The 13,836-nt window shown below is 40.7% G+C and overlaps 1 protein-coding gene across 3 annotated transcripts in view; it reads left to right on the plus strand.

Moving 5' to 3' along the window:
- The window catches only part of NKD1 (NKD inhibitor of WNT signaling pathway 1), a 115,742-nt gene extending 106,770 nt beyond the window's left edge, over positions 1-8,972 (plus strand). For all 3 annotated transcript variants that reach the window (XM_068955682.1, XM_068955683.1, XM_068955684.1), the window contains 2 exons: positions 1,149-1,279; positions 2,006-8,972. In XM_068955682.1, coding sequence (XP_068811783.1) covers positions 1,149-1,279; positions 2,006-2,580 — 706 coding nt within the window. In that variant the 3' untranslated portion in view covers positions 2,581-8,972. The remainder of the gene's footprint in view (positions 1-1,148; positions 1,280-2,005) is intronic.
- The last annotated feature ends 4,864 nt before the right edge of the window (positions 8,973-13,836 follow it).

Here is a 13,836-nt window from a genome sequence, read left to right on the forward strand (position 1 = left end):
ATCTTCCATGTAGGTTAAGCCTTGTGACTCTTATCAAAGAAAGTATAGATCTGTGCCTGACACAGACGCTAGGGACTCAGTTCTGTAATGCCCTAACCCTCTGACCCTAGACCAGGAAAGCAGTCTGTGCCAAAACTCAGTGGGATGATTAGCCTTTGGGAATCTGCAAATATGTTAATAGACTAAACACAGTATATTCGGCACCGTATGGAATGGAACCTGCATTTAGCAACTAGTGTAAAATACAAGGCCAAAATCTGGTCTTTCAGTGCGTTTGCACAGAGCATATTAAAGCAAAGCCTTTCAAAAGTCTTTGTAGTCTTGAAGACTGAGGTATCTGAATGACAGGCAGTGATTTAATCAGGAGTTTTCTGCTTATCCCTTTTGTTGCATGGAAGACATTAATATCTGCACACATCCATTTAAATTATTGAATTAAATTGTTCAGCATTATTAGCTACAATTTTGTAAACTTCTGGTTGATTTTTTTTCTGCCTCATAAATGAATGGTATTTCAGATATTCATTCTCAGGAAATAGTTCTGCTATAAATAAAATCGCAAAGCTGAGCAGGAAAAGGAGTCGAGTTGCTGAAGCCAGGGGCTGATCTGACCTTTTAAATTGTATTTTGGAAAGCAGCAGTTATCTCTGGCTATTCTACCAACACTTTTTCTCCTCAGGTTCTCTCTAGCTGATACATCTGTACTGTTGCCTGTCCTTCTGAAGCAGATATACATGGATGCTTATCTGATATGAGGCTTGCCCCAGTGCTTCCTGATAGCAGTGGGAGCAGTTATATCAAACAGGAGGTTTTCTTTGTCATGTCGACATTGAGAACCGGCTGAATGGTTTGGCCCTAAGACAGAATGTAATAAACCCTTGGAGCATTTTCATTTCTTTTTGCATGTGTGATGCAATTTGAAAGCATCCTTTGCTTTGCAACATCGAGGTCAATTTATACGAGGGGAAAGAACAGTCAGTTCAGGCCTATCGACTTAGCAAATCCGGTCATCCAGAATTTCAAGTACTTGTTGTTTCTTTGTGAGCAACTCCTGTCACTTCAAAGGGCACATTAGTTGTTGGTTTGCAGATGGTGATAACAATTTTAAAGAAGATCTACTGAATTGTAACTTTGCTTCCTGCTGACAGATATCACCAGAGTGAGAACAATGCAGAGCAAAGTGGGTGCTATCGTCATTGTGTTGATGAGAACATTGAAAGGAGAAACCACTATTTGGATCTTGCAGGAATAGAAAACTACACATCAAAGTTTGGGCCAGGTAATTTGCTAATTTATGGTTCAACCTGTTGGCCTTTGCTTTCTTCACTTGCATGTTCCACATCAGGGGCAGTGAATTTTGAACCTGTGTGACTTGTCTGTAGCAACTCACTGGAAGCAGTAGGACTGAATACTGCAAGATAATTACTGGTGGAGGTGGAATCACAATGGAGTGGTTAATGTGCTGCAAGTTTGCTTTGAAGTATTTGTTTGTGTAGCTGAACTTGGAGGTGAGCCTAGGAGACCAATCTTTACATCTAATGTATTAAGTTTAGCCTATGTGTAAGGCTAGGACTGATTTTTGGACGGCAGGGGTTGTTCCTCAGCTGAACCAGCACATACTTTGTATTTTGTAGCTGCTACTTACCCAAAAATCAGAGGACGTGGGCTCATACCTGGAAATTTAACATCCATCCCCAAATTCAGGGGATCTGGATTTCCTCCCTTTCCCTGTCCTCTGCCAAGTGTTACTATTCCACTCAGTTATGTTGATGAATTTCAGATAGATGATGGCCAAGAGAAGATAATCTAAAGGCTTACATATATGTGTGTGTGTGTATGTTATTTACTAATCAGAATTATTAAATGTAATTCAACTAGACAGCTATAATTGCATTCACTTCCTTAGGAAAAATTCATCCTGCCAATGATGCTATCCCTGCCAACTGCATGCTGCTAATTAAAACTTTGAAATACTAGATGACTAAGTCTGCTTCTTATTTCCTAGGATCTCCTCCAGCAGCTCAAAAGCATGATCCACCAAGTAGAGTTGTGAATCAGACTAGATCCCGTTCTCATGAACCTGAAACCTTCCATGCTCACCACAGGAAATCTCAAGTGGTGGATCCGAGCTACATCAATTTGGCTGAAAGTTCATATGCCAAGATTGCAGAAATCCAACAGAGGCTTCGGAACCAGGACTCAAACAAGCACTTTGTGAGGTCTCCCAAGGCCCAGGGCAAAAATGTTGCTCCTGTGCATCCTGGAAGGGCAGTAAGAAACAAACCTTTTCAAGGGGTGCCCATGCCAATGGCTTCCCCAAGTGCACGGGTGGGCCAGAATCTTCCTTACCTCCCCTTGCAGTCCCAACAGGTTCACAAGAAGCACAAGCAGAGGGCAAAGGAGAATCACCAAATGTGCAAAACCTTCCAGTCTCCAGGTACAGTTGTGGAAAAGGAGCATGTAAGAGACCTGCCCACAGTGATTTTGTATGAAGGCCAAGTTGGACAAATGATACAAAGACATGAACACCACCACCACCACGAGCACCACCACCACTACCATCACTTCTACCAGACATAAAACAGATCCCACCGACATCCTCCAGGAATCATCCCATATGAAGGAAACACTTTCTTGTGACACCAGAATTAAGGCATTACTATGATTAATATTATTGATACTCCATTAATATTCAGCTAGCATATATTTTAGAGGTTATATGGAACTCTTGAAACTTACCCTATTTATATGTTGTGGAACTGCATAGCTTACTTAAACAACTTGTGGATTGATTTTTTTAAAGTGGCTTGTGAAACAGCAAACAGCCATAGCTTTCTGAGCTGTGATTTAATGCAGGTCGTCAACGCACTTCTTTACAAGTACTACTTCCATTGTAGTAGAGATGATACTTCAAACACTATTGCAGACATCTAGCTTACCAGTCTGCTGTATGTCAGCTGATCGCACACAAGCCTTTTATCAGGGGAGCAATGTTCGAAGGTTTGGACTCCAGAGATACTCAGAATAACAGAAAATACAAACAGCTGCTACCTCTAGTATTATTCAGATTTTATTTTCTTTTTATTGATTGTAATGTGCTACAGGGGGATTTAATATACTGCATTCATGTAGCCTGTTTGTGTTCACATCCTTTCAAACTATCTTAATAATTACAAGGAAATATTAGCTATACTTGTCAACAGAGCTACATTTGTACAACTTACACTTTATTTTCTTTGAGATTCTTTACTGACACAAGTACAGTCTGTTATATGCTGGGTAATATTTAAATATACTTCTTTTACTTTTGTTTTTTTCTATTGCTTACTGTCCGTTCTGTTTTGGGACACCATTTGAAAAGAGGAGGATGTGAAATGGAGTTTTCAAAACCATCACTAGAATTTAGTGCTTGGGCCATAAGTATATTTCTGGGGGGGGTTGGAAAGGAGAGGGATTGTTCTGGGGTTTTGTTTTGTTTGAATCCACAGTTCTTTATTTTGCGAAAGAATTGAGGAAAATATACTTTCTCACTTTAAATGTTGGCAAATATATATAAAAATATAAATATAAATATATATATATATAAATATGCACACTCTCAGGTACATTTTGTTGTGTTTTAGAAATCTGTGGTTTGAATATTAACATTTTAATTTTTTTTCCACAACAGTGACTTTTGAAGTATGTTATGATAAACATGCGCCATGGTATTTTCTTAGGTGCCTCCAATTTAAATTTCCCCAGTCCCTACAAATTTATGCTTTTCCCATTTTAGAGACAATTCAACATGTGAACAACATCACTGATGGTCGTTCTGGCCTCTTCTACTTTTTCCTTATCAAAGGGCTTCCATTCCATTAAGGAGAATGAGACCTCACTCGCCAGCCCTTAACTGGCTGCTGAGAAATTTGAAGGTCAAAAGCAAATTGGAAAAGTGAAGAGGAAGGGTCGATACATTCACGATTTACTTTCTGTGGGGCCTAGATTTGTAATACATTCAGCTGGGTTTTGTACAGATCACCATTTTGCAGGTAGAAAGTGACCTAAAATCACTTATGTTACTTTTGGAACTTTGAAGTAGAGAAGTCCTCACATAAAAACATAATTGTGCTATCAAACATATTTGCTTTTGGTTTCACTTCCTTTTAAATATTGTGGTATTTTGTCTATAGTATATATTGTAAGATGTAATGATCCCACGTTATTATAAGACCTTTATGATTAGGGTTTTTTTTTTTTCTGACTAGAGTTTTGATCCGTCTGAAATGGGTTATTACCCTACTGCTGAACAGTTGAAACTTTTAGAAGGATGTTCTCCTTTCTAAGAACATGGAGACGTCGACTTTTAAAGAAAATAAAGTTGAAAGCCTTGCCTTCTTGTGCAATTGGAATAGAATCAGTGCTTCTAGGTAATTAGGTCCATCTCTTGTCTCTCCAAATCAGCAGTTGTTTAGGCTTATTGTCCTCTTTAAAAAATCTGGTTCATTTTAATTTATTTTTTTTAGCTGTCAACAGTGTGTTCTGTTAAATCTTACATAACGTTTTTAAAATGTGTTTGATCTGTGTGACAACTATACTGTTTTGTTTATTTTTTAAATTCCTAAAGTCCAAAAATATTTATATGCAGAATTTTCTGTATGGAAAATATGAAAAGGCCACAAATTTGGTTAGTTACCACTGAGTTGTTCTAGTCTAAGCCTTTTTTGCTGCTTGTGTATCATTCTTTTCAATGTATATATAATTATGGACTGCAAAAAAAAAAGGCATTTATATGTCTAGTAGAAGGAATAAGCTTATTTATATTATAGTGTTAACAAAGTCTGATGTATTCAAGTGACTTACATTATACCGCATGCAAACACACGAGTGTACATTCCACCTACGACGGGATGCCATGCTATTTGTTCTGAAGGTGTAATTAAAGCTGTTCTCTTTTCAGTAGAGCATAGGCCAGAAAGGCTGGGAGGTGGTTATTTCTTAGTCAATTTTTTTTAATACAGATCATTGCCGAAAACTAGAAAATGTTCTGGAAAACTAGAATGCTTTCAGTCGTGTGGCCTTTTCTAAGAAAGGGCAGTGAAGGGGCATAAATGGTCTCTTACCCAAAGATGTTTTGCTAGAAAAGATAACAGCACCAATAACCAATAACAAACTCCCATCTGACAGAAACGTGTGCAGTACTCGCTCTGCCAGTGAACTTTGAAATATGATGCAGCTGATCATTGGTTACAACTTTGCATTGATTTGTGTTGTTTTATTATATTTGGCAATTCAAAAGACAAAGTCTACCTTGCTTGGATTCTGTGAAATACAAATGAATTTTAATATCGTGGCATCCCCATACTAAAACTTTACACCAGCCATGTATGAACATGCAGTATTTAAATACTGTGTTGCGTTTGTGTTACGTGCATTAAGTGTGAATAACATGTAGCACAGTTTCTTTTCACAGAACCCCAAGTTTCTGTACCTTTTAAAAATGTTTGCTTTTCAGTATTTTGTATAGTAAATATAGATGGTTTTGACTAAATGCTCTATTTATTTAACAGCAAAAACTGTGCCAAGAGAACCCCCTGTTAATTAAAGTTTTACTAGTTCAGAAAGTATATTTTCTTCTCCTTGTTGTGGATTTCAGGGGCATGCTGCAATTGCTTTCAGTGCTTACAGGTCCCACTGATGAAAGAGCTTGCATTAACATTTTTGGGAACAGGATCAGGCCGTAAGGTATGGACTAGGTATGCTTTGGTTGTATATTTAAACTGTCAAGTTTCAAAGTTACACTTCTTGTCCCATATTATTAGAGCTGTGTTGAGTTACCAATTTTTCAGCTTGGTGTTACTTCTGAAAACCGAAAAAAAATTAAAATTTGTTTCAGGTTGTTCAAAAATGTGGCTGTATAAAATAGATTAGTTTCTGGTTAAACAAAACATTTCATTTCCCAGTATTTTTTCTTTTTTGAGTTGAGCATATTGTTACTATTTAAAATAAAATGAAATGGCATGAAGTAATTTCAAATAAAAACCCCAGCCTTTTCAGTTATTTTTTCTATCCTTACACAAGTAATTCAGCAAAACTAAGTTGATCCCAAAACTTGCACTTTTTGCTGAAGAAAATTTCAGCTGAAAAATTTGCTCAGCTCTACCAGCTACAGTATTTGGAAAGCCGGGGCCTTGAAAACAAGGATGTCTAGGCTCTTCTCACAACTTTGAGACCACCTAATATGAAGTAAACAAAGCTAAGGATAGCAGAGTAAAATCTTTGTCCCAGTGAAATCTCTGGCAAGTCTCCCGGACTCCCACTGGCTTCAGGGTGCCTATAATTTCGTTCCAGGAGAGTGGGTTTGAAATCCACATAATGTGCAGACAGTGATTTCAGTAGTTATATTTCTGCTTCTCAGTGTTGATGGTTTTGTCGTAGCTAAATTATATAGAAGTTTATAAGAGATCAAGCTGGTAAGTTAATTAAGATCAGCAGCAATTCCTGGGCTTTATACTTACCTCCTGGGAGGATTTCAAGGCACTTCCAAATGTCCTTGAGATGCCATATAGTCATTACTGAAAAGTAGGACCCAGTTCCGCCCTTGGATGCTGAAGCAGAGGTTCTCCTGGCGTATTGGCAGACCAGCCCCATAAGGCCAAACCGAATTGAAAAGCCGCTCTGACCTCTGTTGTTGCCTTCCTACTCTAGTCATCGTGAGCAGAGAACAGCAAAGTACTGTTGGAGAAGTACCCTGAAGGGAACATATGGTTGTACTAAAATGTGTCCTCTGCCAGAAGTTAAACATCGAATGACACAAGATGGATTCTGGCAGAGGTGATCTTTTGTAAAGGGTAACTGCCGTGTATACTCAACAGTCTACAAGTTGCCACATAAATATATAGATAGGATGAATGCTTGCTGTTCTCCACATGGCATTGTGTACCTCAATTACTGAATGACAGATTTCATTTGTATTCCAATTAACAGGAAAGTGACTCCCTTGGGGCCTAGATTGCACTTGAGAAAATTCATCATGCTAGAAAACAACTTTGCTAAAACATTCAACATAATTTTTGCCTGGAGTGTAGACAAGAACGTTCGTGTTTGGAAACGTGTCAGCTAGTCAAATCTCACCTTTAATTACCTTGATGTAATTCATCAAAATCTGAAAATATGTTTTCAAACATGACTTACCCACAGTTTCACTGGGAACCAAGTCATACTCAGCATCATGTTAGTTGTCAGGCTTTTTTTTAAAACACACTCAAGCAGAAACATGTTTGAAAATTCATGAAATAAAAATGGAACTTAATATATTTTCTAAATAACTTCTGTGAGAAGATTTCTCTTCTTTAATGCACCCAGCGGCAAAACTAGCCTCGATTTATCGCATAATGATTTATTTTCTCTGCATATCTGGCAGCTTGTGAAGGGGTTGATTTGACTTGTGAAGGGGTGTCCTGGAATTTTTTTGCCTGGTATACATTTAAAATGTGCTCAGAATGGGCTAAAAAGATAAGACTTAGAAAAGTAAATTACTTTATATAGAAATTATTCAGTAGACATGGAACTGCATCTCCTTTGTAGTTTAGATCACAGTTATAAAATAAAGAGGTTTCAATGATGCTATAATTTACTTTCATATTTCTATATAATTCTAAACAATTCAATCTTATTGAGCTAAAATAATAGAAATTATATGATGACGTCTCTTAATTTCTTTGCTTTAAAATAGCAGGATGTGAAGACTACACAGATGGGTTATTGTGACGGTTAGAGCTATGAAGAAAGACCGGTGAGGGAGGGATAGAAAGATTTGAGAAGATGAGGGGGAGCAAAGAACTATTTACCAGAGGGGGGAAAAAGACAGTCAAGAGACAAGAAAATACTATATGGAGAAGAAGCGGAATTCATATTACTATTTTGAATCTTTTATGGTACAATTATCATTCATAAAACTGTAACAATAGTTAATAAAATGTTTTTCTCTGGGAGAGCTTGAAAGACTTTCTAAAAGAGGTCAGCATCTAGTGCAGCTGGAGAAGTGGAGGCACAAGGAAATAAAGTTACAGAAAATCACCAGTAGGGCTGTGGTGGAATGAAAAACGATGCCCAGGTTTCCTGAGTCCAATCTGAGGGACATTTTTTTCAGAAGGTGAGGTGTTTCTACAGATGTTTTCAATAGTCTGTAGTATACGCGTTGAATAGGTAGTGTGAAGTTCTTTTCTATTTGATTACAAACACACATCGGTTGGCCAAGTATTGCCCACAGCTTAGATGTCTGTCCTCATGTTCGAAACGTTAAGCGCTGACTATGCCTTGGAAATTTACTGACACTGAATATGATCTTGATATCACAAGAGATGTCTGACTGGACCATATCACTTGCCTCATCGGTCTGGTATTTTGGGTCTAAGAGTAGGAAGTTCCAGAAGTTTTTAAGAATGCTGCAGACATAATGTTAAGGAACTTTATAAATTTGGCAATGGGCAAACATTAATTTAACAGTATCGACCATACTGACAATTGTGTGCACTGTGCTCTCTGTTTTTTGCAACGTGCTTATGAAGTGGGTTTCGTATCTTCCTTAGAGTGCCTAGTCCATATAGACAAAACAGCTTGTAATTACTACCAGCTGAGAGATGTACCGTTTTGGGGAGCCTGTACTTTGTGGATGAAGATATGGGGTTCAGATCCTTCTGGCACTGAGCGCTTTTCCTTGCACTTACCGTTCCCATTCTGTTCCGTTCATGAAGAATAGCACGTTGAGGCGTTGTGAATTTGCCAATGAAAAATTTGGGCCAAATTTGTCTTCAGCTTCATAAGTGGAATTCTGTAGAGCCAGGAGAACCACACACGTCTTTGAATTTGGGCCTTCAAATACGGATTGCTATACAAGTCATTGTTTTTTCTTGTACTAATTTCAGCTATTTGATAAGCTCTTTTTATGGTTTACAAGTTTAAAAAGAAAAATAAAACTTTGTAGATTAAAACACTGTTTTGGAGCTTGTATCTTCTCTCTTCTCACTGGAGTTCTGTGAATTGCCTTTTTCCATGGGCTTTAGCTTAAACCCTACAAAGTGACTTTGGAGTGGGTGTTTATAGTTTTTCGCTTGCTTGTTTGCAGGATAAGACTGTTGATAGATGAATAAAGTGCCACTTGAGGTTGTTAACAACCAGGACTGGTAATGCTAGTTGAAGTAAGATAAACAGTGAAATGCCACGGCAATTAGCATTAGAGTCTCACTTGGCTAGTGCTGATTTTTCAAGTTGCAGATGCAGTACTTTGTAGATACCCAAGGCCATGTGATCTGGGCCCACGTACCCCATCCTTGCTCTGGGTGTTGTATGGATTCCTGTACAGTGCACACGCAGGGCATTCCTGCGCACTCGACGTTTCGTTAGGAAGCAGGAGTATGAAAATTGTAATGTTTCAGTCTGAAGCAATTAACCCTCTCACCCTGCAAGGAGTGGAGGGAGGAAAAGCTCAATTAAAGAGACTCGGAGTTTCCAGTAACTGCAAAAGCATGAAGGGAAGGGAAAAGCAGCACTGTGGGCCTCACATTCCTTCTGTCTCTTTACAGCCTTCTCGGGGAATATTTTTTACTTTTGATGTCTTTAATCACAACTTCTTGCTGTTTGAGTATACCATCTGTTAAGGCCATATCCCTCAATGGCCCTGCACATGTGACTTCCATAGATTTCAATGGAAACTTTGTGCAGCTTAACTGGATCAGCAGATGTAAACAGAGGTACTTCAATTTACACTAGCTTACAATCAGAGCCCTGGGACGCTCATAGTTTGCACTGGGAGGGGAGAGATTTTTCTAAGAATGTTCCTGGCCCAATAAACGGATGCTAAAATCAGTTAATTTAAAGATTACAGACTTGACAGCTTAGGAGTCTGAAATATGTAGTCATCTTAGTTAGGGATGATGAATTAAAGGAGTAAGTCTTAGTGTTTCCACGAGTGGGGCAAGGCTTGCGTTCCTTATTCTGCTAAAAACATCATCACTGTGACCCCAGTTTCCTTATGACTGAATCATGAGTTAGGCAGGCAGTCTTCACCGGATACTATGTCTGTGTCTGCTGATGTTTCTAACAAAAGCTAATAAACCTTGTCTTACTTCTTAGAGTCTTTGTTCATATGGGCAGTGCTTTTAACGCCCCTACCCATAAAAGACTTCTCTGAACAGCTAAACTCACCATGAGCACCCTGCTTGTTCCTCTACCCACCTCCCCAGGGTTATATAGGACAGAGTCACTCCAAATAAACGGTCAGAAAATTCTGCTTCCAGGCACGCAAGAGATACATTCCCTATATCCGTGACCCTGACAGAGAAAATTGAAGAGCCACCGTGATTCTGAGGCAAGTAACCATTCTTTTTCCTCAAGAGAGGCAGCAACGTCTCATTTTTGCCTAACCACTTTTCTAAGCACTATTTCTCTAGGTCTCTGGGTTTCTGGGGATGCTTTGGAAACGACAGACAAGCGAACGCTCATATTCGGTAGGGCCTAGGAGTCTGAAAGGCTCTGCCATCCCTTTAGTCAGTGATAGGAAGCATTTGGAAAGATGTCACCATGAAAAGAACTTGAACAAGACAATTTTTGCTATTGACTCTCTGCTTGCCCTTTCATGGGTTTAAAATCCACTTATCTGAAAGTGTGCAGTTACATTTTGTCCTTTTTCATCATTTAAATGCATCTTCTTGATCTGGAGAAATAAAAGCAATTTAAAAAATTAAAGATTTTGTTTTTATATGTGCTGCCAAGTCTGATACTGCAAAGTAACTGCTGAATTGGCACAAGCAGTTTGAGAGAGCCAGCAGATTTAGGAAGGGAGAAGATAAACCTTATTATGTTTCTTTGCCAAAGGAGAAAAGAAACGATATTGACTTAAATGTGGGAAATTTAAAAGGGGCCATATGTTCTCACTTTGTGCTTTGTTTCTAATAGATAGACAGAAATCTTTGAAGTGTGGATTGGCACAGTAGGGTGCATGCTTCTGTAGAGAAAAGATGCTAAATGGGGAGGATGTGAGGGGGCACATGAAACTCTATTAGCCATGCAACAGCAAAGAGAGAAAGGCAAATCCAATGATAATGTACATCTGTTTCAGGGAATTTATAAGCTTTGAACATTTTTTATGTGCAGATAAGTGGATCCTTTTCTTACCATAACTTAGAACTTCAAAGCAGATTGTGTGGATAATGCAAATTGCTGAAATATGAGATTTTCCTACAAAGAGGTTTCCAAAAAAGAAAAAAAAAAGAATTAAGGCTAATTGATGCCACAGTCTTTTATGTACAGTGTAAAAACTCTACAAAAATTGATTTTTATGAACTAAGAAATTGATGAAAAAAATATTGAAGTCTGCTGTTTGCATTCAGAGACTGTAGTTTGAAACTGAGGTTCTGTGAATTAAACATTTGTCTCCCATATCACTACAGCAATATTGTAACATGAATTAAGATATGTAGCCGAGCTGTAATTGTATCAAAGTCTGCCATGTCATAGGAATGTAAAACTCGTGAGTGTGGCATGATATGCAGCACCTGACGCTAACACCGCTGACAAGGTAGCGAAGCAGGAATTTCTAGGATATGAGAAAAAAAGATTAAAAGAGAGGAAAACTAGAGGGGGGAAGCAGAGGTTGGAGGGTACTGATGTGGTAAACGTTGGGAGTGGATGAACGTGTAAGTTTTTAACTGCTCAGAAAAGTAGTTGTTCCCTGGACTGCAGGGCCCATCCCCAATTCTGCTGGAAATGGGGGTGCTGGCTGCTCTCCACTTGGTCATTACAAATGTTCCAGTTGAAAGTGCAACTCTTAATTGCAAGTCTGTGCAAGAAATGACCTAAGCAACGGGATTCTGAAGAATCTCATTTATTGCAAAGAGCAGCGTTTCCTTCCGCTGTTGTCCGTCTCGGAGAATCTTTCCAGCTCTCTCTCTGCCGTATCCCCGGGAGCTCTGGGTACGGGGCGCTAGTGCTCATCGCCAGGCTGAACGCATAGGCAGCCAGAAGTGGGAGCTCATGCCTCACGTCTGGCCTGGGTCAGCAGCTTGGCATCTTCCATAGATGGGTCTTTCCTCCGCTGCAGTCTGGACAGACCATGGAGCCATCAGAACCTCAGTCCTGGATTTTTTTCTTCCACCTTTTAAATCCTTGTGCAATCTTGGTCCCTGGCTTTCATAAACCCTTAGTAACAAATCATGGCAGAGGTTTTGCTGAGGAAAGTGCCATGCCTCCATACCCCAAAATAAGGCATAGCATTGCTCTGCCAGCTGAATGCCTTTTAGAGGGAATCAACTTAAAGTTGGGAGAATCTCAGCAACACAAAGATGAAGATTTAAGGTGAATTGTTTGTTTGTTTTCCTTTCACGCCGTCACAACATGCTTCATGTTCAGGGCTCATTCCTGCTCGTTGAGTCGGGAGGGTCTCGGGAGGCTGTCTGCTGCCCCGTGCCTCGCAGCGAAGCATGCTGCGCGGCTGCAGGAGTCTGCTATGTGCATCGCACGTTACAGCCCGCCCATGCTAAGCGGAAATCCTTGGCAAACTGATAATTCAGGCCGCTCTTCCTTGTTGCACCCACACTCTGGAGGCTTCGAACATGGGAGGAGCACGTTCCCGAGACACAGCCTTTCCGGGGCCTGCGCTGCAGGGGCGCATTTCTCTTTGGGAGCGCTCCGGGAGGCGACAGGCATAACCAGCAGGCCAGGTGCTTGGCTTTCGGCCGCTGGGCACCGGCTAGGCACTGGAGAAAAGCACCAGGGGAAGGCTGCCTTCCTCCAGGGGAGACCTTCCTCTGGCACGAGGTCTGCAAAAGCAGCTCTGAGCTCAGGTGACCTGGACCTGGACCTGGACCTGGACCTGGACCTGGACCTGGACCTGGACCTGGACCTGGACCTGGACCTGGACCTGCCCCACCTGCCTCATCAGCACCTCACCCCAGCCTCACCTGCTGGCCTCCTCCTACCTGGCTTAAATGCTCAGCCCCATGCTGACTGTGAGGTCCTGCCCCTGTCTCAGATCCTTCTGGAAGGGTAGTGGCAGGTGGTGCTCAGGCCCTGCTACCTGCCTGGAGGGGCCCTGCCTGGCTCTGTGGGGTTGCCTCTGAAGAGGACAAAGCTGCTGGTGCTGGAGATGGTGGTGCTGGGTCTGCCTGCATGGCTGAGGAGGAGCTCCACAGTGCCTGCCCCTGCTGTTACAGGTATGCCCTGCCTTTAGACCCCTTAACTAGAGGTAGGTTTAGATCAATTAGTTGGGTAGGGGGCTCAGCCCCTATGGAAACATCTGCTGCCTGCAAGAAGGGCTGGTCTGCTGTGCCCAGGGGCAACAAGAAAGTGAGAGAGGTTCAAAACTCTTGAATTTACTTTCCTACTTCCACCCTGAAGTCAGCTATAATTTAGGCACTTTACCTCAAGTGGCATGCTCTGGCTGGCTCAGCATGCCAGTAGGGACCTTAGTTTTCACTGTCCTTCTTGGATGCCTTTCAGAGATTTCTTTTTCCCTCTCAGAGGGCCCCAGCCAACCCCTCTTAGGGTGGCCAGCTTGTGCCCTGATGGGTTCCTAGCTCTGACAGCTTATGGTGCAGACCTCTCACTACCTAGGAACCAGGGCCCTGCTTTTTTCAGAATTTGGAGAAAATTACCTCAAGGATAATAAACTAATTTAGCTTAAAAATAACAGTCTTCAAGGTGGAAAATGAATTTATGATGTGTCAAGTTTCTCACGCTCCAACAGGAGGCAGAAGGGGCCGTTTGGGGCAGTAAACCTGTGACTTACTCTGATCTAGTCAAGAGAGACAGGTTTGGCTCAGCCTTGGCTCTGTAGCAGGTGATGAACCTTAAAGCTGA

This window comes from Struthio camelus, chromosome 10 (genome assembly GCF_040807025.1).
Source record: "Struthio camelus isolate bStrCam1 chromosome 10, bStrCam1.hap1, whole genome shotgun sequence".
NCBI lineage: Eukaryota > Metazoa > Chordata > Aves > Struthioniformes > Struthionidae > Struthio > Struthio camelus.